Genomic DNA, 25,174 nt, shown 5'->3' on the forward strand with positions numbered 1-25,174 from the left:
TTTCGCATGTAATGCCATATATAACATTATATATTTTTACTTATAAACGATATATATATATATGTATGTATATATTATATGTATAAATGCTTACATGTATTTGCTAAAAATATAGGGACATAGAAAAACTTTGTAAGTTGTGAATTAAAAGCTAAATTAACGTGACTCTTATCATTGAAACATTGAAAGTAAGTCGATGAACTAACATGAAAAGACTCGTGCTGATTCTTCATTATCAGACCAACCAAAACCATTGATAAAAATTGATAAAAATTGATAAAAATTCGTTGTCAACCAGCCAGGACCATGATTAATTTAAGAAATTTGAAATCAATCCAACGTGGCCCGAAATTTCGCCGAAGTTTAAAATCGGCTCCCTTTGAAAACAAAACTTTTCCCGCGCGGCATGAAAAAGAGATATGACAGAAAAGAAAGTAATTTCAATCCTTGTCAAAAGGAGCATCCTGCACCCGAGCGCTGTACCGTGGTTTCTCGTACAAAAGCCGCCTTTTTTCCCCTCTTCCCGAGTCTCGAAGATGTAAGATTTCCTATTAACCGCGAGTAAAAAAGTTTGTCTTTATTTGCATTCTATCAAAAAGGAGTTTCGACAAGCCGGTTTGAATCGATCGTGAATCGGCCCAACCAGCGGCTTTTCATCGAACGTCGTTTCGCCGGGATCGGCCTTTTTTCCCGGTCCGCGTCGAACCTCGAAATTTCATTACGACGCCAACACGACTCGCCACGTGGTGAGAAAACGAGTTTCCTTCTATCACAGACATTTTGCGCGCACAGTTTATCGATAAGTTCGATGCCTCGTTGCATTGAATACAAAGAAATTTGAAAAAATTGCAAATTTTAGTACCTTCAATCTTTTAACTACGTCTGGACTTTCCGCAGGGCTGTATCTCCACGCGGACTGCGCATAAACTGTGCATGACGTTTCTTACTATGACAGCAGATCAGAATAGAGTTATAAATGAATATGTTATAATTTATTTATATATTTTCATGTAAAGTGTTCAAAAATCTCATCCATGAAAGCCACTATAGTACCGTTCAAAAAGCTAACATAGCCGAAAGTCATCATACAGGGTGTTCCGTAACCCACTTCGGTGAGTCATATAAATATATGTCCCCTTCGTTTATGAGATATAACAAATTTTCTATTTTAATTACTATTACAAAAGATGCTCGAAACGACCACCTTGCATTTGAAGACAAGCCTGTACGAGTCTTGTTATTCATCTGGTTACTCTCTCCATCATTCCTGATGTTTCTCGAGTTTGTCGGAAGTCTTGCTCTATTCTATTTCGTAGTATTTCAGCATGTTCAATCGATGTTGCGTATACAATAGATTTTAAATGTCCCCGCAGATGAAAATCTAATGGATTCAAATCCGGAGAACGAGCAGGCCATGCAACAGGACTTCCACGACCAATCCATTTATTTGCAAAGTGTTGATTGAAAAATTGCCTAGCCACTCGGCTAAAATGCGGCGGAGCTCCATCATGCATAAATCGCATACGAAGTCTAATATCGTCTGGAACTTCCTCTGATATTTCGTGTAAACGCGTGCTCAAAAAATCAACGTACTTTGTGCCTGTTAGTTTCTCATCAAGAAAAAAAGGTTCAATTAAAAATTTTTCAATTATTCCTGCCCATACGTTTAAACTAAACTGGTATTGCTGTCTTGAATGCACAATAACACGTGGGTTTTCTTCATCCCAATTATGATTATTATGAAAATTGAATATACCACTCTTGGTAAAACTTACTAGAATTTGCTCTGTTTATAAAATTCATTATATCTCATAAACGAAGACAGCTAGGACTTGTATTTATATGACTTTTTTTCATTACTTTTAGGCGTACAATCAGCTCCCGAAGTGAGTTCCACAAGTTACGAAACACCCTGTAGTGGCGTTCAGTAGCTAAAAAGTTAATAAGACAGACACGAGATTATTGTATTGTATCAGATGGCTCTTCAACACCGATTGAATAAGAATCAGAATTTTTCCAAAATTTGACTCACACCCGGAGTGACGAATTTTTGCATCATTCGCGCAGAAGGTGCCCAAAAAGCGGGATAAAAGTTTCAGCAATCAAAAGTTCAAGCAACGTTAACGCGTTTAGTAAGTACTTGGGCGCGATTTCACCCTTTTCCCGAGTAGAAACTATACTCGGAATACAGCGACTCTAGACACCACTTTAAGCCGTTGCAGTCTAATAGGATGATTGCCAGGCAAGCCTGTTGCGAGTAACTACGTAAAAATTGAGGTTAACACAGAGATCTAAAATACGTGTGCTCGGTTTGCTCGACGGAAAATTATAGCCGTCGAACCGTGGTCGGTTACAAAGCAAATGAAAACACTGGTGTCTTTGATCGGGACAGGTAGGAAAATTAGATGAATTTGGCTAAAGAATTAGGTATCTGTTAATTTGTCCTACGGTGAACGGAGAAAAGAAAGAAAGAAACAAGGGACGAACGACAAAGAAGAGGAATTGAGGACGATATAAAAGAGGACAGACAAATGATAAAAAGGTGGAGATAAAAAAAGAAGAGATAGAGAGCAAGGAAGGAAGGAAGGAGGTTGCAGAGATAACCGGAGGAGAGGGGGGAGGGGGGGGGAGGTTGGATGAATAAAGCCGAAGACGACCGAGCACTTGACCGAGGAACTTTCTAAGGAAGCGCCACCACTGGCAGCCCTTTAAGAAAAACTGATATAAAGTAATGGATTTTCAAGGTGTTCGGTAATCGCACTCGCGAAAAGAATCCCATCCCTCTCGCGGCCCAGAGTTCTCTCTCTGTAGCCCGAGACTGAAACGGAAGGGAAAGCGAAAGATGAAGAAAAGTGGCGGGTGTCTGTGAGCTGGGACAGTCTGAGAAGTGGCATTACATCTGTCGATATCTCCATCGGTTCGCGATCAAATAAAACTGCTACGATCTTCCTCTGATCTTCTTCTTCCTCTTCTTCTTCTTCTTCTTCTTTCTTTTTTTCTTCCACCTTCCCTTTTCGTCTTTTATTGCTCTTTATTTTATATATATATATATATAATTCGATTCCTCTCGAATCACGATCCTTCTGTCTTCTGGTCAGTCAAATTGACAAAGTAATTGCAAGCTCGTCGATTTGGTCTCGATTAGTGGAACAGGAGATAGTGCGTGCACGTGCGTCAGGCATCGAACAAATGACTGGCAATTCCAGAGAAATTGAAACTGTCCGTTTTGACGAACAAAGTGTATACTTTGGATTAGCCAAAAAGTAATTGCATTTTGCTTTTTTTCTAACAGATGAATACAAATATATATTTCCAACAGATGCGTACATGTGTATCTTTAAATGTAACTAACTTCACTTTGAACCGCGAATTCGTTCTGTAATCCGAGATAGGTGGTTCAAAAAGAAAATACACGGTCTCGTTAGAGAAGAATTTTAAAATGCAAGATCAAAAAGAACATATATTGCTGTACTATTTCCGAAAAGAAAAAGCTTATAAAAAATTATCCAATGATACGTCAAACTACCACAGTGTCAGAATTGGTTTGCTCAATTTCAATACTGATGACAGTGTCAAATCGTTCATGGAACTGTCGAAAAAGAGAAGGATTTTTAAAGTTGACTTGTGGAGGTTTACTTCTTTTAATTAATAAATATTACAAGGTTCAATATCAACGCAACAACTATTATATTATTTATTGCGAGTGCTTGTTTTGTGCCTTTTTATCAACTGAGCTTCTAAAATTTTTGTGATTAATTTACCACCACATCTTTTCATTTCAAGCTTTTCATCAAATGAAATTTTTCATGAATGAAATAACTCACTAAAATAGTCACGTTTAAATAATATACGACTAACGAAAGATGTGATTGTTGAATTGGAGTTCGTTTACATCTGATCCAACGTGAAATTTGCTGCAATTATTCTGAATAACAATTGCACGAAATTATGTAAATAATGATACACGAAATAACTGTAAAATAATCACGTTTAAATAATGTATGACTAACGAAAGATGTGATTGTTGAATTGGAGTTCACTTACGTCTGATCCAACGTAAAGTTTGCTGCAATTATTCTGAATAACAATTGCACGAAATTATGTAAATAATAATACACGAAATAACTGTAAAATAATCACGTTTAAATAATATACGAGTAACGGAAGATGTGATTGTTGAATTGGAATTCACTTACGTGAATTACTGATCCAACGTGAAGTTTGCTGCAATTATTGTCAATAACAATTACACGAAATTATGTAAATAATAATACACGAAATAACCTGTAAAATAACCACGTTTAAATAATATATGACTAACGAAAGATGTGATTGTTGAATTGGAGTTCATTTACGTCTGGTCCAACGTGAAGTTTGCTGCAATTATTCTGAATAACATTTGCCGGGCGCCTGTAGATGCCTTCAGTTCGATTCGAGCAGCGTGAAGTGAGCGCCTAACAGTAGTCAAAGTGTCAACAGGAAAAATTGGGTACGTTTCGTCAGGGAAACGAATTGGTGTCACGCAATTTTTAGCATTACACGCTACCAAATTGGTGGTTGAGTTAAACAATGTCGAAACAACATCGACGGTCGGTCGACGAGCCAGAACAAGTTTTTTTTCTCGGCGAACAAGGGAGAAACGTACGTACGTACGTACGTACGTCTAGCAAGTTTAGAGAGTGGGAGAGTTTTGAAACTGTTGCGAGAGGAACTCGCTTCTGTGTTTGTTTTGCTGTTAACGTTAGCTTCGGCCAGGGGTTTCTGAAAACAACTCCCTACCGGTGTGTTATGGTTTCAACCGATGTTCCCGAGTGTCATATCTGATTGGTTACAGTCGTTTGAGTGGATCGGCCGTGTGTATTTTGCGTTCGAGTTGCGTCACCGCCGCCCAACTTTGAATCATAAAGGGTTGAGTTGTTGTAGTTACCATGGTAGAACGCCTCGAAGAGATGTTGTTTTAAACGTTCGTTGCCGAACGTTGACAAATTAATTTTTATTGGTAGTTTTGGGCATCGCGCGTTTTATCGTGTAATAAAATCGTACGATAAAATGTAAAGAGAGTGGAAAGAAAAGTCCGTGGTTGTCATAGATGAATTTTACACCTCCGATTTCATGGAAATACATATAAAGAACGTTCCGTCAAATTGACCTTAAATTTCAAGATCAACATTTTTTTTTTTCTTTTTCTTTTTCATTGTATTCTACGCATCACTAAGGTAAAACTTTCCCAAAGAACCATAGCGCGAATACTCTTCCGATTTATAACAAAAAAGAAAACTATATGGTCCAATTGATAAAAACGAGCACGACCTTGGAAATTTCGAAACTCACAAAACAATTGATACACCACATTTTTCCTCCCTTAAAACAACATACAACTTTTGTGTTAAACAAATTTCCATTAGACGCATAATTTAATGTGCAAGTTACGTGAATCACCCTGTATAAAAAAATCTACGTGACGACAGCACACGCGTATGTAGCGCTATCGTCTTGTCCAGGTGTGTACGTTTGGATTTCGTTTGGATCTACTCCGATAGTCGCAAGTTCTTCGAGCTACCTCACAGACAGAATGACTGCAATCGAGTCTCGATTCTGACCGAATTGCAGTCACGAGCACAATAATTGCGAGACTCTCTCTCTCTCTCTCTCGTAACAATCACTGCGAACTCCGATCCAGCGCCGTAGCTTTCGCTGCACTTGTAATCGGAACAATCGCGATAATCCGAGCGCGATGCCAGCCGCGATGATAGTCGCCACTTCAATGGCCGAGATACTGCGAGTTGTAACCCAGTGTGAAACGCAATCGTCGCTAATGTAACGTTAAAGTTGCTGTCGAATAGTAGTCGGAGAGGGAAAGAGATTAATGAAACTGGATTGAGAATGAAAGCTACTCTTTCTCTTTGCTTCTCGAGAGAAAAAGAGAAAGAGTTTCCTCGAGAGACGACGACAATACGTTTTTCCCTTTAGAATGTTGAATATAATTTTAGAACGTACACGCGCGTGATATTTAGAATTACGAATGTAGGAGATATGGTAGATTAACACTGGAACTATCAGAGTGATCGAAACGACCAATTTTATTATTTTTGTTTGATATTATTATCACAGACGTGAAACCGCGTATTTTATTTATTTGAACACTTTTCAGAATATACAAATAGAGTGCAAAATATTTTTATGGACAGCGTATTTTCAAAGATTTAAATATTCACTCGTAGAATATACAAATAAAGTGCAAAAGTTTCACAGGGTCTGTGAAACAGCGTATTTTAAAAATTTTAAATAATTTTTCATAGAATATACAAATAAAAGCTCGTCCATATAATAATAGTCCATCCATTGTGTTATAAAGTTCCTCTATTTTTTCGACTTGATCCCGTTAAGAGTACAAATTTCTTGGCAAATTATTGACTCGTTAGATACCTATATAAAAAAAAAAAAAAAAAGAAAAATGTGACCGATAAAATTTTCGATCATACGGTCTTTCGTTCGACCGACGTCCATTGAACTGGAAAATTCGTATGCTGGTTTATTCTCAGCCAGAGTAGCAAAAACAATAGCGGTGGAGGGGAGCAAGAAGTTGCGAGAATGGAATCTAGCGGAAAGCCCTCTGGTGGTTTCACCGTGGTTGTAATTGCGCAAATTCCTATCCTCTGAGCGGTGATTGCGCGAATTAGAATCGTCTGAGTTGCGATCGCAGTGAGCGCGAACGATAACGGCGATAACTGTCGTCGTGCAAATAATAATTACTTAACAGGGATCACGCTGCCATGTCCGACGTGCAACCAAATGCAATGGCGAATTTCACGACCATAGTTATCCAATTATCGTCACAATAAAACAGCTGATAGAAGCTGGTGTGAAGTTTTACAGTGTCATTAGCTTATATCGTCAGTTGACGTTCACGGCGTTCTTTTTCACAGAGAACGACGCGGAGTTTCATGCAAGTTTAACACTCTGAGGGGACATCATACTTAAATTTAGCTAATAGTTAAAATTATAAAATTTTTTTTATAATTGCTGGTAATTATAACGAGCGTAAGTATGATGTTGTACGATATGGTATAACATAACGACGTTATTACAGAGGAATAATAATGTTTCAAAAGAAGAAATATATTCTTGAGAATACAGGCAATTGTGAGCGAATACACTCGTCGAATTATTCGAATAATTCGGATAATAACTAAATTTCTTGTTGCTTCTTACGAAAGTTTATTAAATTTCTACATACCACGCTTGATGATTATTTTAAACAAATATTAGAGAAATACAGTTAACAAAATTTCATGTTAAATACCACTTAACCATTTGCGCTGGCAACTGATTGCGGACCATAACGAGTGGCCAAACCGTACACACAATAATTCGTCGCCTTCTTTTTCTTTCGAACTCGTCGGTATGACATCACTGGATAGAAATTATTGAGAAGCAATAAATTTATTATTCGTTTTGCCTGGATTATACTTAAATATATTTAAAACTGAGAGAATATTGCAATTTTGGAACAAAAAAACTTCGACGTTCCAGTGCAAGAAGTTAAACGGGATAATTATTTCCAATGCTGTGTCATTTTATTTGAAGTGACACTTCGCTCGCTATTTCGTAAATAAATTGCTAGACGATGCAGCAAAATGTTTTCGACAACGGACAATCGATAACATCGATTTCACATTCCACAAGGATCAACGTTCACGATCACGTATAAACAACGTGTGAAAATATCAAATTAGGCAAATATATATATATATATAAAACACCTATTTATCCGAAGCAAAAGCGTCCAGGAACCAGGAACGAAGGGGAACCAAGGAAAAGAAAACGACGCGACGCGACGGAGAGAATTTTTATTTCAATCGTTGGAGAGCTTGCTGCAATCCTCTCTCCGCTCGGCCAGGATGCCAGAGCACTATTTTTCCAACTTGTTTTGGACCGTGTTCCAGGTATACGGTCGGCGGTCAATGGCCGGCCTCGACGGCTGGGGAAACGTCGAACGGATTGACCCAGTTCGAGACCGCACCAGCTAATGCGCGCAGATAATGCGAGTTTTCTCATTTCTGCGACGTCGCTCGCGCGCGCGCCGAAACCATCCCTCCGTACTCATCCAGATAAGACGGCTCGGCCACCAGCAGATTGCACCTTCTTAATCACTCGCGCGCTCTTTCTTCTCTTCAGCTTCAGCTGTTTAGGTTTGCTTGGATCAGCCACGCGATCGGGCAAACATTCTCCTTTGTCGCTAACGCGGCCAAAACTCGCCAGCCAATCGAATCTCCGCGACCTGTTACCATTTGGGAGGACTGCGCGCGCCACAACGTGCTCAACGGACCCCTCGGAAACACTTTTATTCTATCATCTGCCAGCAATTAATTCTTGCCAAATTCTTCTATCTCTTCTGCTGCCCACCTCCCATTTACTCTCTTCACGTTTTCTGTTCTTATTACTCGTCTTCTGCCTGCCTCTCTCCTTCCTCCTTTCTCCTCGATTATCGCAATCACACTCACTGTATATCTTTCGTCTCACACGCTTCTTCACACTTCCTATCAGCAATTAATTTACAAAGCACGAAGCTTGGAGTAAAATTGCATTCAATTGCGAACATTTTTTTGTTTTGTTGAAACAATTTATCTTTCTAACGTGTGATTGTGACTTTTATTTGTTTAGCTTTCGTTGAGATATCGAGATTATTTCGTTTTGCATCAGTCTCAATCTGTGATACACGTACCCTTGGGGGTACGCGAAAATAATATTGGTAATGGCGGAGAACACGAAAAAAAAGAGGAGTAAAAAAATAAGAACACAATAGTAAAATTGTAGAGTTTCGATTTCAAATGTCATTAGGCTAATTTAAGTCATTTGATTATTTACCTAACCTGAGAAAATAACTTGAGAAAACAAAACTGAAGAAAAAAACCTACTAAATAACTTGAGAAAAGAAACAAACTTTTTAAAGGATGGATGGAGACTTATGAGAGGAAGGAGTACTCGCAAATGAAAAGACTGATCAAAGGATATGGAAGAGAAAAAAGGAAATGTCAATGAGTTTTTGAAAAGTCTTCTGCTCTGTTTCAGGGAATTTCTTTTTTTTTTTTTTTTTTTTTTGTAGAATCTGCAACCGGAGAAATTTTAATATTCTGCATAAAAATAATGTTTTCTTTTAATGTGTATTACAATTCGATATAACGCTTTGAAATAAGTTGATACACCGCTCAATTTACGGCGAACGCCTACGTTTAATCTTCCCTTTAGGCTGTATTGTATTTTCAATTGGAACGATATGCAAATCTCAATTTAATGTATTCATCTCCAATAATAACCTATTCGAAATAATTGGATCAGCCATTCAACTAAAGCAACCAATATCATAACACTCTGCGAAATGTCCCCGTCAGACGAGTTGAAAAATTGTTTCGAAACTTTCTTGACGTGAAGTGTTAAAATTTAAATGCTCTTTGCTTTCAAACGTTTGACACGTGTTCCTTTTTCTTTTCTTTTTTTTCTTTTTTTTTTTTTTTTTTTTTTTTTTGTCTAGCCTCATCAACATTTATATGTACATTACAAGTAAACGACTACGAACAATTTCACCATTTTCATATTTCGTAAATTGGAGAAGAATTTCTGCGTTGAGGGATCGAACAATTTGCATTCTCAAAAAGTGTCCGCTCATATTTTACGAGATACAGATTGTTCTCGGTTTCTTCGTTGTAATTCATTGAAATGGAGTTTCTAAAATTACGCGGTTCGCTTCGTCTTTTATCCTTTCTCCGCCTGTTTCTCCCCCGTCCAGTCTTTTCTAATTCAAAATACACCGCAATCAAGATCAACACCGAAATTTCATGATAACTCACAAAGACAGAATGGAGCAAGGCAACGCTGAAATATCATCATGGTTCGTATATCGCGGTTTTGTATTGTATACATGTCTGTATTATTCGCCAACTGGAACGCTTTGAAGTCCTGGAACAGAGTTCGGTTTCCCCGCTTTATCTCTCTCTCTCTCTCTCTCTCTCTCTCTCTCTCTGTGTTTCACTATTTCTGTCGAGTATTCCATCCAGTTACATGCAGAACGGTATCAGTGGGCGAAGTAGGCCATACCGGGATACGGGAACATTGGGAAAGCCCCGAATTTAAAAGCGACCTAGAAAGAATAACGAGAGTCACGGTTTCCTGTGACTCCGCGGGCTGATCCTGGTCTGTCGTTGCCCCGATAACGCCGTTGCGAAAAATTGTGTCGTCACTTGCGTCCATCGATGACTCGAGCAAATGGAGGCAGTTGGAATGGAATTTCGATTCTTGCATGAATCTACGAATGTAAAAGTTTCACGACCTGGAAGTGCTCACGATCTGTCATGTGCTCTTTATCTTTTAGTCTCGATATTAAGATAATACACAGTTCGTTAACGCTAGAACTATCAAATTGGTCAGAATAACCAATTTACAATTTTCGTTAGAAATTCCGTAGGGGAAATTTTGTAAAAATTGTAAATGATTTTTCGAAAAATGCTTACTCTAACGTGTACTACTACTCTAACTCCAATTGTTTACTCTAATTGTTTCTGATGGAAATTTTATGCCTTGGTTGTTTATACGTCGGTAGTTCAAGTATGAAATCTTTTGAATCATTCCCTAAGAAACGATTTGATTCACTTGTAAAAAAAAATTGCTAAAACGCGGTCGCGAAAGGATCTTACACAACGATCGCTACTCTCGAGTATCATCAAATCTGAGAACCATGCAACTATAACTATATGCCTCCATTTGAACCTCTGTCGAGATCTGTCAAGATCTGCCAAAGGCCGTACGTACGTACACGTACGTGTGTACAAGACGCTGGTGTGCAAACATCACTGGCAATTCGCAATCAATCAACAAATTGTCGTTGCGACAAAGATCGAAAAGTGGAGGATCGAGGCGGGAAAGCAAACTAATTGGCAAAGAGGCGAGGTTGTAACAACGCCTCGTCCGGGAAGTAACGAACCAGGACGGCAGGGGTTGCGTGCTCGTTAAGAATGAAAGAATCCATTCAGGTCCCCGCGCTGGCGCTACCGCTGCCTTGGCCCGGTCAAATATTTATTTCCTCTGCAAATAAAGAAGTTTCTTTTGAAAGCTGCACCTCATCGCGCGCCATCGACTCTGCGAATGTTTCCCTCCTTCTGCTCACAACCCTCCTCTCACCCTCGCCACCCACCACCTTCTCCGCGCGTAACTCTCTCGCCGCGCGGACAAGCAAGCTAACTTTCCGCAAGTTGAATCAGTCTACGGAACAGGTTACACACGTAACTCGGGACATTGTCTCGAGTCTCGTTTCGAATTCTTCGCCGCCGCCCCACCCTTTGGGTGTCGAGCTAAGAAAATGGGGTTTTTTTTTCCGCCGAGGGAATTGTCTCGTTCGTCGAAATTCAAGGAACGAACCGGGCAGTCCACGAGGACGACCTTACTTCGCTTCAACGCAGGCCACTTCGATTAAATTTTACTTCGTTTCACGTTAGATTCTTTCGAATTTAATCAAGTTAACAGTTACAAAACTACCAAAGTGGTCAAAATGGACCAATTCATATTAACTTTCCATGGAAATTTTATATATTTATATTTTTCTATGTTTTATATATTTTATATATTTATATATTTTTATATATTCGTGACAGTGTGTTTCAATAAAAATCACTCGAGTGACTTTTTTAGTAAGATTAATCAACACGAGCTTCTGATCTTTTCATTGTGTTGTTAATTTCTTCGTTTACTACGAATATTCTACTCTAGTGTTAAAGTTTAACTTTGTTGAAGTATTTATTGTTTAAAAGAACAAAATTACACGGCACATACATGTAGATTAATGTTGTGACGAGGTGATTATAACGTTTGTAACCTGTAAAGTAATTCGAATGTTTCTCCTCTTTTTTTTTTTTAAGTTGTAATTAGGTCAATTGTTACGATTAGCCAACTACGTGTGCCGCAAGAGTTTCGGAGTATTTTTTTCGCTAGAAAGTTTATTACACTCCCTCATGCATAAATATGGAAGTTGTTAACTGTTGGGGGATTCTTTCCAGAAAGTAAGTAGACTGTACGATGTGGGTGAGTTAGCATTTTAAAGCAACTAATTCCGCGACCTTAATTCCGAAAGTTAAGCCCCGCGATGAAGTTCGCAAAACCGCAATAAGAATATTTATAATGTGTGGAAACTGGAGCAAATTTTGCTCCTAATATTTCCGATCGAGCTCTTATCCTTGCTCCCGTCAAACGATTATATTTCATTGTCATTTAACCAGACCAACCAAAACAAAAATTAGCAATTTAATCGCCATTTGACCAAACGTACTCAAACATAAACACAGTCCGTCAAATCTTGGTGGAAATCTCTAGAAATTTTCTCAATCAGGGAGTCCAACCCGTTGATATTCAATTTGCCATTTAACTAGATCAAAAATGGCAATTTAATCAATTGACCAAACATATTCAAACATAAACAAAGTCAAGTCCGTCAAACCTTCGTGGAACCTCTGTAAAAATTCTTTCGATCGAGGGATCCAATCCCTGATGATATTTAATTTGCCATTTAACTAGATCAAAAATGGCAATTTAATTACCATTTGACCAAACATGCTCAAACATAAACAACGTCAAATCCGTCAAATCTTCATGGAACCTTTGTAATTCTCTGAAATTCTCTCGATCGCGGGGGTCCAGTCCCTGATGATATTTAATTTGCCATTTAACCCAAACCAAACCAAACCAAACGTGGCAATTTAATTGACCAAACATAGTCAAACATAAACACAGTCGAGTCCTTCAAACCTTCGTGAAACTTGTATAGAAATTCTCTCAATGGGATAAACGCTACAAAACCTGACTGGAGATAGACAGACAGACAGACAGATAAACAGACAGGCAGAAGCAGCAGGAAAAAGCAAGGGAATCACCAGGATCGGGGCAAGCATCGAACGAAGAAAAGCTAGCGTTGCCCCGTCCCGAGCTGCATCTGGTCGCATTGTGATTTCGATGGGGCGGCTCGAATAACCGTGAAGACCGTGGCTAACGATAACAATACGATGATGAATGCTCACTAACTAACGACCGTGCAGTTACGGGGAAAAAGCCTCGCCGCTTTATTGGCGCTTTGTGCTCGGTGTGTCCGCGAGTGCACGCGCGCGTCGCGCCGCATCACGTCGTTTAGCGCGCGCATCGCCACTTGCTCCGTTCGAGGGGCTCTCCAATACCAAGGGTGTGTCACCGTAACGACCAAAAAGGATACTGATATATCGCTCGAGCGACAGCTTTACGAATGATCCGGGTCTAGCCTTGTTATCTTCCGAGATACAGTCGCGCCGCCCCGATACACTTCCTCGCCCCTTACACACCGGGAGCTCGAGGCGTTCGGGGCGCGAGCCGGCTTCTACCACCCCTTTCACGCGCCCCTTTTTACGAGGCCGTGAGCAACAGGGCTTCCACAGCACGATGGAGGGCTTCGTCCACTTCTCAAAAAAAGATGAATGTTATCATTCGAGGCTAAAGATAGCAACCGATGAAAAATGTTTTCTGACTTTTTTTTCCTTTTTCCTTTTTCGTTGTTTTCATGTATATGGGGACTATGTATATGTGTATATATATATAAATTACGTTGCCCTGTATGGTAATATGTCCGTGTATATATGTGAAAATAATTGATCAAGATAACATAAAGTTTGTTAAAAATAGCTGCTAGAAGTTTTACATGTATTTTAAACCAAAATTTATTTTTTTTTTTTTTTTACGAGCGCTATTATATATTTTAAACTTATTTCAAACCTAAATTTATACTAATGCTGTTAATCGTTTTTAACATTTAAATTATATATTTTATATTTAATATAAATTTATATATTTATATTAAATATTTTTATATTTATATATTATATATTTTAAACTTATTTCAAACCTGAGTTTATACTAATGCTGTTAATCGCTATTAGCATTTGAACTTTCAAACTCAATTCTTGATATTCCAATTGTTAACATGACGCGGGAGCAAAATTTTCAGAAAGCTCGGAACAAAATGCTCTCGAAACTCGGTTTCGGTTCAAAGCGGTCCCGTTGTTCATAAACTGGCCGGTTTTGAGAAACGAAGAGGAACAGGAATTGTCCGACGATGCAGAACGGCAGAACGGTCCACGTAATTCTCGCGAAATTATTCCGCTCGGCCTGGTGACTCGCGGGACGCCCGAAATATTATATTTCCACTCGAACTTCCTAAACTCTTCTCCTCTGGTGGTGTTTGCGAGGCGTGCGGTCGCCGGTAAATTATCATCGCCGAGACGCGGAACGAGGGCTGAAGTCGCGCGGAAACGCGTCGACGAAACGCGTCATCGCCTTCTCCACGGTCGAAAGTTCTTTGCCGAAGCGGCACGAACAAACGTCTTCATCAGTGATCTTAACGAGACATCTCGCTGACTTAATTAGCTTCCTCTCGTCGGTTTCTCGAGCTCCTTCTTTTTCTTAACCTTCGTCCCCCCTCCTTTTCCCCTTATTTTTCTGAACCCACAGATATAACAGATATAAGAAATGCGCCTGTTTCGCGCATTTCCATCTTCTCAACGCTGCTCCTTCCTTTATTTTTCTTTTAGCAAAATTATTGTTAGATATCGTACGTATCGTTAGATTTTTATGTTCGTTGAGTATATACATTGCACAGACATCTCACTAACTTGAATTAACTTTCTCAAGCTTTTTCCCTTTCTCAACCTTCTTCCCCTTATTTCTTTGAACCTGCGAAACAGATATAACAGACATTTCATTGTTTCATGCATTTCTCTTTTTTCCATTTAACGAAATTATCGTTAGATATCGTTGAGCATAAAAACACAACTGTTACACATACTCACATGCCGTGTTTGTATTGTTTGAACGACTGTTTGCCGAACAATTTCCGATTATTCAAATGGTACCGAGGGTTCGCCTAAATAATGAAATATGCATACAGTCTCGAACGATGAACAAGCGCGACGTGTAATGTTTTATCGTGGCGATTAATCTCCGTGGAAACGATGACACGAGCATTGACTAATCTATCCCTCTCTCTCTCTCTCCGGGGCTCTCCCCACCACTCTCCACCTCCCTTTGAGCCGCTAGTAATTCCTATTGAGACCGTTATCTAAATGTCTATTGGCATTCATGACGGATCCGGCGGGTCTTTGTACGACAAGCTCTAACCAGAGGCTCCCCGCGTCTAATAATCTCCCGAGGGATTGACGCATCGTGCGATGGATGTTGCCTCGCTGATTCGCACAATGCGACTAATACCGTTCGCGCGAGAGCGCGCTTTTGTCGCATGCTTTTGACATACCTCGCCGCTCTCTGCGCCGCGCTATCGCGTGTTTACTCCGATCGGGGACGATTATTCGGCAGGAGGAAATAATGGCCTAAAAGGGCGTATAATGAGCGCGCCGTTGTGTAAGTTAGATCGTCGCGATGGGACGATAGCTTTTAATCGACGATAGAATTATGCAGATTTCCCGATATCGTTCGAAAGCGTACAATGAAAAAAAAAATGTACACACACACAGACACACACACACGTTCCCAGCGTTAAAAATTTGTTGACAATTATACAATTTTATTGTTTTACTGCTGTAACGATCAAACCCGTCTAATACGATTGACTTCAGGCTTTTGTTTTTTACAATTGGTTCAGAAGATACGAGTATTCTTGTCAAAATTGATGTCAACTTCTATCACAAACAGAAACATGATTGCGGTAGATCTATTTATTTTAATTATCATTTAAATCAACGGCTTCCAATCTTCTTTTTCTCTCCCCTTATTCCCTCCCTTGATTAGGCTTTTCATTTATGAATAGACGTATAATCCGTCCCTCAAAAAGTAGATTGTGCCTTTTTAATTTTCCTAGGTTAGCTAAAGAATCAAACAACTCAAATTAACCTAATGACGTTCATTTAAATCAAAGCTCTATAACTTTGTTTTTATTTTAACTCCTATTTTTCATGCTTTCTTTCGTTAGCAATGTTATTTTTCACGTACCATTCCTCTCCTCCTCTCAGGAGTATGTGAATTTCAATGTGGATTTCAATCAAGAACAAAGATAAACGCAAATAAACATCATTTAATCAAAATATTTTGATACGCTTGTTCTAGCGTTAATAGATATTTTCATTTATTTATTTATACCAGTATTTCCGAGATGAAGTCAAACGTGTACGTGACAACCGCGTGTTTGTGAAAATATTAAATAATCATGCCATGGCAATGCGGTTTGGCGAATCGTTTATAGTTGTTAATTCACCACGTACGCCATTCGTAATCGATATTTCGAATTGCTGAAAAAACAGAAAGTAAAAACACAAATTTTTCGAGTGACCGAAAAGCAAGTAAATCGTGAATTCATAACACTTGGCCGATTGTTCTGAAAACACGTGCCAAAGGGAAAACCTCGGAAATGTCGAAAATGTCGAAACCTCGGTTTTTATCGAATGCTGAATTACGTGTTACACTGCGTCGCTAATTTTGTTTATATTCCAGCACTGTCGGTAAGGCAGGGTAGCAGACAATTGGACTGCTCGAACAGAACGACAATGTGTTCCTTGGTTGTTATGCCATTGTATTTGCATTTTGTGTTTACAAAACACGCTACGTTACACACCCGGACGTGTAATATTCTCTCTAACAATGATTGATCGAACGAACTATATTACAACGTGCCATCCAATGTTTTATTTATTCGTTATTACTCGGAGAAAGGTAGAAGGGGACAGTGCCGTTTCGAAATGAGAATATAGACACAGTGATCTCTCGTTGTGGGGACCGAAACAACGATCGCGGTCGTAAGAAAAATTAGCGTGACTCGCTGTTATAAAGCTTTCCATCGCACCTGGCGAAACGGCAAGTTTTCTGGCGTGCCGGACTGCTGTTACGCAACATTGTAATTTCTGCCACGTAAAAAATGTAAGAGCGTGTACCGACCGGGTAATGCGTCCCTCTCCCTCACTTTGAACGGCCGGCAATTTGCTAAGCTTCCCCTGTAATCTGTGTCGCAGCTGTTCATAATTAATATCGCGAGAATGGAATTTCGCGCCACGTTTCCAAAGCGTTTCGCTGCCACCGTTGAAAAGAAATGAACGTTGACGGAACGGAAAGAACGACGAAGCTTTCTTAGGTACCTGACTTGTGCAATTCTAGAATTCATTATTCCTTTAATCCCTTGCGCTGGCAACTGATTCGCGGACCATAACGAGTGACCGAACCGTATGCAATAATTCGTCGCTTTCTTTTTCTTTTGAACTCGTCGGTACGATATCGCTGGATAGAAATTATTAAGAAGTAACGAACTTGTCATTTGTTTTGCCTGGATTATATTTAAATATACTTAAAACTAAGAAAATGTTGCAATTTGGGAGGAAAAATTCTCGACGTGCGTGGCAAGAGGTTAAGCAACTTGTAATATCAGTATGCGGACTTTGTTAGATATGATATCTTTGTTGAAAGATAAAGTTGCTAGTTACATTATGGACACGCAAATTTTGACAAGATCGTTAATAAGATTCTACGATAAATTAAAATATTAACCTTTAATTCCGCGACAATTTGTATCAGATATAAATTTGATTATTCGATTGATTGTAATTTAACTGTATAGTATCAATGCTTCGATGGAGTCGTAATTCGATAACTCGTTGATCTCATTTTAGAACAGTCGCTCTGTGCTGGATACTTTACAAACAGTACAATTTACAAGTACCTACAAATCCGCTTGGTACGCTTGGTACGAAGCTCTTTCAAAGGAACTTTTTTTGTACCAAAAGTTCTCAATCCCTCGATCCAAAAATAGGGCGAACGAGTTCTCCGCCGTCCGTCTTAATTAGAAAAGGCCTAGCTGCCAAATAAATTGCGTCCATCTTCATAACCCTCCCGACTTTCTGCTTCTTCTAGCTCCGCCTCTGGCTCGATTTTCACCCTTCGATTTAACACCTACGGCTACCCGGAACCCATCCCCGACCGGAACTCCCTTATTCATCGGGAAAAGGAACGACCCTTCCCCGCCCCTTCTCTTCCAGCCTTCTCTTCACCCTCTTGGCTCTTGGTGTTTTTCTTTTTTCGCCGCTTCCTCGCCGTTACCCTCGCCGCTCGCTTTGAAATAAACACTACTCGACTTCCTCGACTGTGAGAACTGAAACGAGATACAGAGTGTGAAAAGGAATGGCATGAACGAGAGGTGGAAAAAGGAGGAAATAGACGGGGAAAGAAATGGAATTGTAGCCAAAGGTGTACGTACATAGGTGTTGTACGTACATATATGTATATATATATAAAGGCGAAGAGTTATGGGGTACACATGGAAACGTCGCAACGATGCGTGACACATTGGGCGCGAGGGACTAACAAACTCTGTCGGATATATCCGTCCGCGGCCAGCCCACCAATTTGTCGATATCGTCCTTGTATCGTTTGCGTCCACCGATCGATTTGTATTATTGCGCTTCGGCGCTTCAACTCACGCGATGCGAGCCTCTCGGCACATACGCGATTAGTTTTTAGCTCTGTAGACTCGATTGATTTTCGTCGATCAATCTCATTCTAAATTGGGATGAATAACGAACAGTAATTGGGCTAGCAATAAGTCAGCGTCTATAGAATACTATACAAAAACGTTTTCCATAGTTCTTCAGAAATTCAGAAACTGTTTAGAAGAAAGGGGCGCAAAACAAGTGAATCGAGTAAAGCTGTTAATTAATGAGCTGCAAGTGTTTTTCCAGAAAGTTACTTGAACTATACTATGTATAATTAAATTAAACAAAGCAGTTATTTGAAAGAAACATTTTCTCTCCGTACATTAGGTAAATCTTCAGAAATTTAAGTCTTCAGATTTATTTAAATTTAATAAATCTTCATTGAAGGAAGATCTTTTTTATCAACGAAAGATACTTTTTTGCACTCGCCTCTCGCCACGTGATTGAAAATCGTTAGTTTCTCATTTACAATTTCAGCCAACGTATCCGATTTCTCAGCGCGATACCTAAAGAAACTCGCAGGACGCGGCTGTCCCGAAATACATACATACGTACGTACGTATGGACACACATGCGTAAAGTAAGTACACCCTCCGTGAACCGACTTCTGCCTCGTAAACATACTCTCGGCTCTTCTTCTAATAAGAGTCGATAAGAAACGAAACGAAACAAACGAAGTTTAAACGCCTAGTCACACCGGAAGTCGATAAATATCCAAGATTCGTGCTCGTCATTTTCTGGCAGTTTCCTCGTGCGGGCATTCGAGCCATGGTTAATTTCGTCCATGGCTAGGTGTCTGCTGCCCGTTCGGAGATGTAACTATGCAGTAATATCGTGTGCGTGGCCCACACGAAGACGAAATTCAGTAGGAACGGAGGGCGACCGGTATGCACGCGGTACGGAGATGGTACGGGTACGAACGAGAGGGAACGATGAAACGACAATTACGTTGAAATAGTGCTTCCGCCAAGAGGCGCGCCAATGGTGCCGCGTGTTAGCGTTCATTGGCCACCGTTCTCCATTGGTGTGTGTGTGCGTGCGTGCGTGCGTGTGTGATTCTTACCAGCGACGCATCGTCGATCTTTATAAATTTGGAAACACGTCCTCGCGTCGCTAATAAGAGCCGCCACGAGTACGTACCCGCACCCGGTGGTTCGAATTGATTTGCCTCCGATGATTAACAGACCTGGCGCTTCAATTTTATGAAATGAATTCAAGTTTGCTAGCAAAAAAAGAAACTGAACAAGCACAATTCTCCGAATCTTTTCGAACAACTAGCGCAACAGGCAACCATTCGAAATAGATTACATTCGACGAGAAGAAGAAAGTAAAATAGTAAAGTGAGTGTTTTAAAACTGAAAAGATCCACCGAGTTCTCTCGCTCATTTCTATTTTCAAGATTTACGTTGTTTATCGTAACTGAAACGTCTTTCTTCATCCATGCTGCATCAAGAAAAATTAGTTATATAAAATATAAGTCCAACGATATAAAAATTTATACGTCTCTGTGTTCCAAAAGAGGCAACTGCGTTGTACAGACGAGGACGACTATTTATTATTTCCTTGTTTGTCGCCGGTAATACGCTGCTTCGAAAGAAATGGCATCGATCGGCAGGAAGCTTATTTCGATATCCGGGGCAAGTTCCGGAAAAAAACTGTAAAGCACATGCTCGGGTGAAATATTGCCCGTGGATATATTTGCAACGGATCGAACCGGGTTTCCTGCTGTCGTAAATCTTGTCCACCTGCACAGTTTTGAAGACGATAAGTAGAAACGGCTCGCGTTAAACAATTCCTTTTGCTCGTGGCAATACAGAAACCCCCTACAAGCGAGTTTATTTAATATAAAGCGACAAGCGAAACTGTTTAAATTTGAATGATTGCAACAATTGTCGATGCGCCAAGAATTGTAAGCAAACTGTCTGCCGACTTTGGAATAGCCTGATTTAGTCGAACTTACACATTCTTTTTATTTGTTGTGGAGAAACTTAATTTAAAGGCGTTTTTAAAGTAGAAATTCTTAAACTTGGAAATATCTGATAATCGATCAATTAAATACTAACGTATGTAAAGAAGCCTTTCCATCAAAGCCTAAGCAGCCGAGAAGAAGAAATTCCCTTTGTCGACACCCGAAATTTGCTAATGAACTTTCGTTGCCGCTACTCTGTGAAACAAATGAGCACGTTCCACACTCCTTGCGTGATGGAAAGAATAATCATCGATCACTATGCTGAAAAGCAGCCACGATCATTGTCCAACTCTCCTCTTTAGTGGCGATGCGACGCACCGAAAAAAAAAATATCTCGTCTGAGTCGCGTCGCATCGAAAATCAAGATCCTCCGACGTCTTCAACAACGTCTAGAGTCTAGCGCGGCGTTTTCACTTGAAAATTATCATCCAGCTCCTCTCTTTCCTCCGTGTTTTCTCCCTTTTCTCCTGTTGCGCGCGCACGACTTGAATGAACGGCGCGCGACACAGAAGAATCCCACTCTCGACTCTCGACTATAAATAGATAAATACGCGACTAGCGTGTGTATGTAGGGCGGTTTAAACAAGGAACGAGGAACGGAGGTTATGTACGTGTATCCTGTGTTCGTCGGAAGTCGACGGGCGAAAGCTCGCGCGATCAAGTGATTTTCGAGTTCATTGGGCGGCGGAAAGGGAGAACTCTGATCACTTCGACAGTTATCGGCCGTAGTAAAATTAGTTTGTACCACTTGCGAGAGTGGCAATGCTTCTCGCTTGCGAACAGTTGCTGCCGCGAATAACTTTGCTGCGTGGGTGGATTACGCGCGTATGTACATACACTAGTGGACAAAATTATAAGACAAACGATAAATAATATAGAACAAATTAATTACAAGACAAACAAAATGTAGAACAAGTATATTGTAAGACTTACAAAATTACTAACACAAAGGTTTTCATTATATTTGTTGTAAACGATATTACTACGTACAATCATTATATCTGTTGTAAATATTACTTGTAACTTTGTCCACTAGTGTAGATTTGAGCTTTAATCTTATGAACGCTAGAACCATCAGAGTTGTCAAAATGTCGAATTTAAATAATTTTCTATAGAAACTTTATAAAAGCGTATTTTTAGATACGAATGATTTTTAATAAAATGTATTAATAGAAGTTTCTGTTTCTTATTGTATTATTAATTTCTTCTTTAATTTCTTTACCACAAAAATTATAGTTTGGTCATCGGTAATTCTACAAGACAAACAAAATGTAGAACAAGTACATTATTAGACTTACAAAATTACTAACACAAAGGTTTTCATTATATTTGTTGTAAACGATATTACGTACAATCATTATATCTGTTGTAAATATTACTTGTAACTTTGTCCACTAGTGTAGATTTGAGCTTTAATCTTATGAACGCTAGAACCATCAGAGTTGTCAAAATGTCGAATTTAAATAATTTTCTATAGAAACTTTATAACAGCGTATTTTTAGATACGAATGATTTTTAGTAAAATTTATTTTGTGTTCCTTATTGTATTATTAATTTCTTCTTGTATCGTGCACTTTAATTTCTTTACCATAAATATTATACTTTGGTCATCGGTAGTTCTAGCGTTAAACAGATGTTTTGTGTATGTATTAAGATGACCTAAGAAGGTGTTAAATTTGCTAGAGAACTTTCTGTCGTTTGTCACTTTGTCAGTCTGTTCTTGAAAAATTGTTTTTGCCTTTTTCATTTTATTATGAATATCTTCAAATCAACATTCACAGGGTTGTCTATCTCTTTGCAAACAAGTTTTGTAAAGAGCGTAATAATACTGTACTAGAAGATTATATAGACTACACTATAATATTGAAACTATTTATATAGTTTAAGTATTTAACTGTAAAAGAACATTACAGTGTTCTTTTTCATATCCAAATAATAACAGTATTTCTCCAAGCATCTGGAGAAATATTATTATTTGATGAAGATTTATAGTGAAACCGTTATAAATCTTCTGAACGATCCGATGTTGTGTTGCATCGTGCAAAAACACGTTTTGAAAAATAGGTGGAACGTGACAAATTGCGGTTGTCTACAGAGCAATTCTAAAAGGTGAATCAACTTGTAGTTTTGTTTTGTGTACAGGAAAATATCGTAAAAAAAAAAAAAAAAAAAAAAAAAAAACACAAAGCCAATTTCACATCTTGTAACGTTCATGTGAAACAAAACTTCCAATGATCACACTCCCCCTCCATATGAAATATCTCGAAGAGAACCGTACCAAGAGACCTTTAAAAATTGATGTTAAATCGTGTAAAACGCAGACAGAGACCGTCCGAAAATCTGGACACCGAGCAGACATCCCAAGAGCTTCTCGTTGCTTTCTGCTGTTCCAGGAAAAGAGGAGGAAAGGATCATGTTCCAGCAGATGCAGTCGATGGCCCAGAAGCAGGTCCTTAAGCTATTTCTACCCATGTCGGCATATTCATTATACATATATATATATATAATTATTATTATTCTCTCTCTACATATATATGTATCACTACCACTCTGATCGACGATATGTTATTTTGTCACGTTCATCCAACGTATATATGTACATATCATGTATCGTTCGTCAATCGTAAGACCATCGTGCACACGCATCTCGTGTCACGCAGAGATGCGCGTGCACACGCATATTGCGACACGGGATCGACATTGTTCTATATTTTTCTCTTTCTCATATCTTGTTCTTCTTCTTCTTCTTCTTCTTCTTCTTTTCTTCTGTCTTTTTCTTTTGGTTTGGTTTTCTCTTTCTTGAAAATCGCTGCCCACTGTTGTGACGTAGTTTGCTTGCAAAGTAGAGAGTTATTAATGCGCTGCCAGTGGCTTCAAGTTCTCTTGCCCCGTGTCATTTCACGCTTCAGCCCCTTCGCCGCCGCCGCCTCTACCTCCCCCATTTGCGCGTATGACGATTCACCGGCCGCGTCGTTATGCCATCGCGTGCCATTCCACCATCGTTGGAAAAGGAAAACGAGTATTTTCACAGGAAAGAGCTGACGCGAAAGAGAAAAAGCGAAACGCTTTCCCTCGCTGTGTGTGTACCGTAGGAGACCGAGCACACGGGTGTCCCCCGTCTAGACGCGAGCATTTTCGCGAGACAGAATTTCCTTTCACCGAACGATCTGTCTGACGTGCGTTGCAAACGACACGGTCGCGAAGATGCGACGAACGATCGAGTCAACGCCGCGCCGGTGGGCTCGATCGCGCACGAACCTCGCACGAAAATGATCTTTTCATCACCTCGCATACTCGCAAGAGAAAGCCAGACGAAACGTGCATCAGGTACGGTATACATGTACATGAAGCGAGCTGACACGGGCTGCGACCAAGGAGCACGCGTATTCACCATCCGAATCGCCGTGAGATATTTCGCGTTCCTTCGCTTCACTTCAGGCATTTTGTACAAATTTCATTTATCGGCTTGAATTTCGATGCTTCCCTGTTGCTTCTCGTCGTCTCTGCGAAAGGAAACGAGAGACGATCGAGATCGGTGATTATCGGCGTACATCCTCGGTCCTCCTTCTTTTCGGCCCACGACGCTTACCGGTTTCGAAACCAATAATCACGTTCAAACACGAACAGCACACGCTCCAGAGGTATACAGACACACGAACATGGCCCAATATTTTAGGCACGTGTCACCGCCGCGTTCACCAGCACGCAAAAGCACACGTATTACACCTCCGTTCACTATCACGCTTGCACGGCACCAACGTGCTTGCGGACGCTCGTGTTCCGTGTACGCGTGTCCTTGCTCCGATCTGTCATACGAAACGTCCAAAAGCTCCGATTAATCGACTGGAAAGATCACGTCTCTCTAACTCGCTGCACCTTGTCATCGCAAGAAAATGCATGGAAGCCGGCAATCTACGATAATTTGTATGCTCCGGGTATTAAAGCAGATTGCTGTACCCTCTATATAAATTGCTACGTTCACAGAGCAAATCTACTTGTAGTTGCTAACAAGAATACGCTGTGTGAATTTTTTATGAGCAAATGTAATATGTTGTATAAAATATGTTTGGAATTTTATTAATACTGGTAGCGAGATTTAACTTGATTATATTGGTCAAGTCTGAAGTAAATCTAAAAATGTACACAGAAGTTACAAAATCACTTCTTGATCAGCCATAATTCGTTAATACGAACATTGACATTATGGACATTCAGTCAGACTATCTTTAACATTTAATACGGCCATTCGTGCTACATATTATTTTTTTTACTAAATATATATTTGCAACAAGTAACTTCTATATACATACAGTTTCGATAATCATATCATAATGTTAATGAAATTTCACAATGTTCTATATAACATACATAATATAAAGGATAAAGATTCTCGACAAAGATTAAGTTAAGATATTCAAGTACTTTCGTAAGTCATTTATAAATTTGGATTCTAGATCTTCATTTATGATAATGTAGAAGAGGTAAATCGTCACGTAAAAAAGAATTCAATAAAAGCTCTCATTTCTGAAGTGTAAACGCTTGAACCGCGAGCTTTTGGACAGTTTCCCGGTGCTCAGAATAGCGCTTATTTTAGCAGCATTCTATATACTGTCGCTACTTCGCTATCACCAGTTCACCAGTAGCAAATATTTGTATCGTTACCATCATTACTATTCCACCGCCGCCACCATATTCTCTCGCATACCTCACG

The 25,174-nt window shown here is 39.5% G+C and overlaps 1 protein-coding gene across 2 annotated transcripts in view; it reads left to right on the forward strand.

The window, feature by feature from the left end:
* The first annotated feature begins 22,605 nt into the window (after positions 1 to 22,605).
* LOC122534435 (trichohyalin-like) overlaps positions 22,606 to 25,174 on the forward strand; it is a 52,939-nt gene continuing 50,370 nt past the window's right edge. For both annotated transcript variants that reach the window (XR_006307901.1, XM_043665070.1), the window contains exon 1: positions 22,606 to 22,912. Coding sequence is in view for 1 of the 2 variants with exons in the window: in XM_043665070.1 (XP_043521005.1) it covers positions 22,877 to 22,912 (36 nt within the window). In the remaining variant the exon portion in view is untranslated. The remainder of the gene's footprint in view (positions 22,913 to 25,174) is intronic.

This window comes from Frieseomelitta varia, unplaced genomic scaffold (genome assembly GCF_011392965.1).
Source record: "Frieseomelitta varia isolate USP_RPSP 00005682 unplaced genomic scaffold, Fvar_1.2 scaffold_593, whole genome shotgun sequence".
In the NCBI taxonomy this organism is placed as follows: Eukaryota; Metazoa; Arthropoda; class Insecta; order Hymenoptera; family Apidae; genus Frieseomelitta; species Frieseomelitta varia.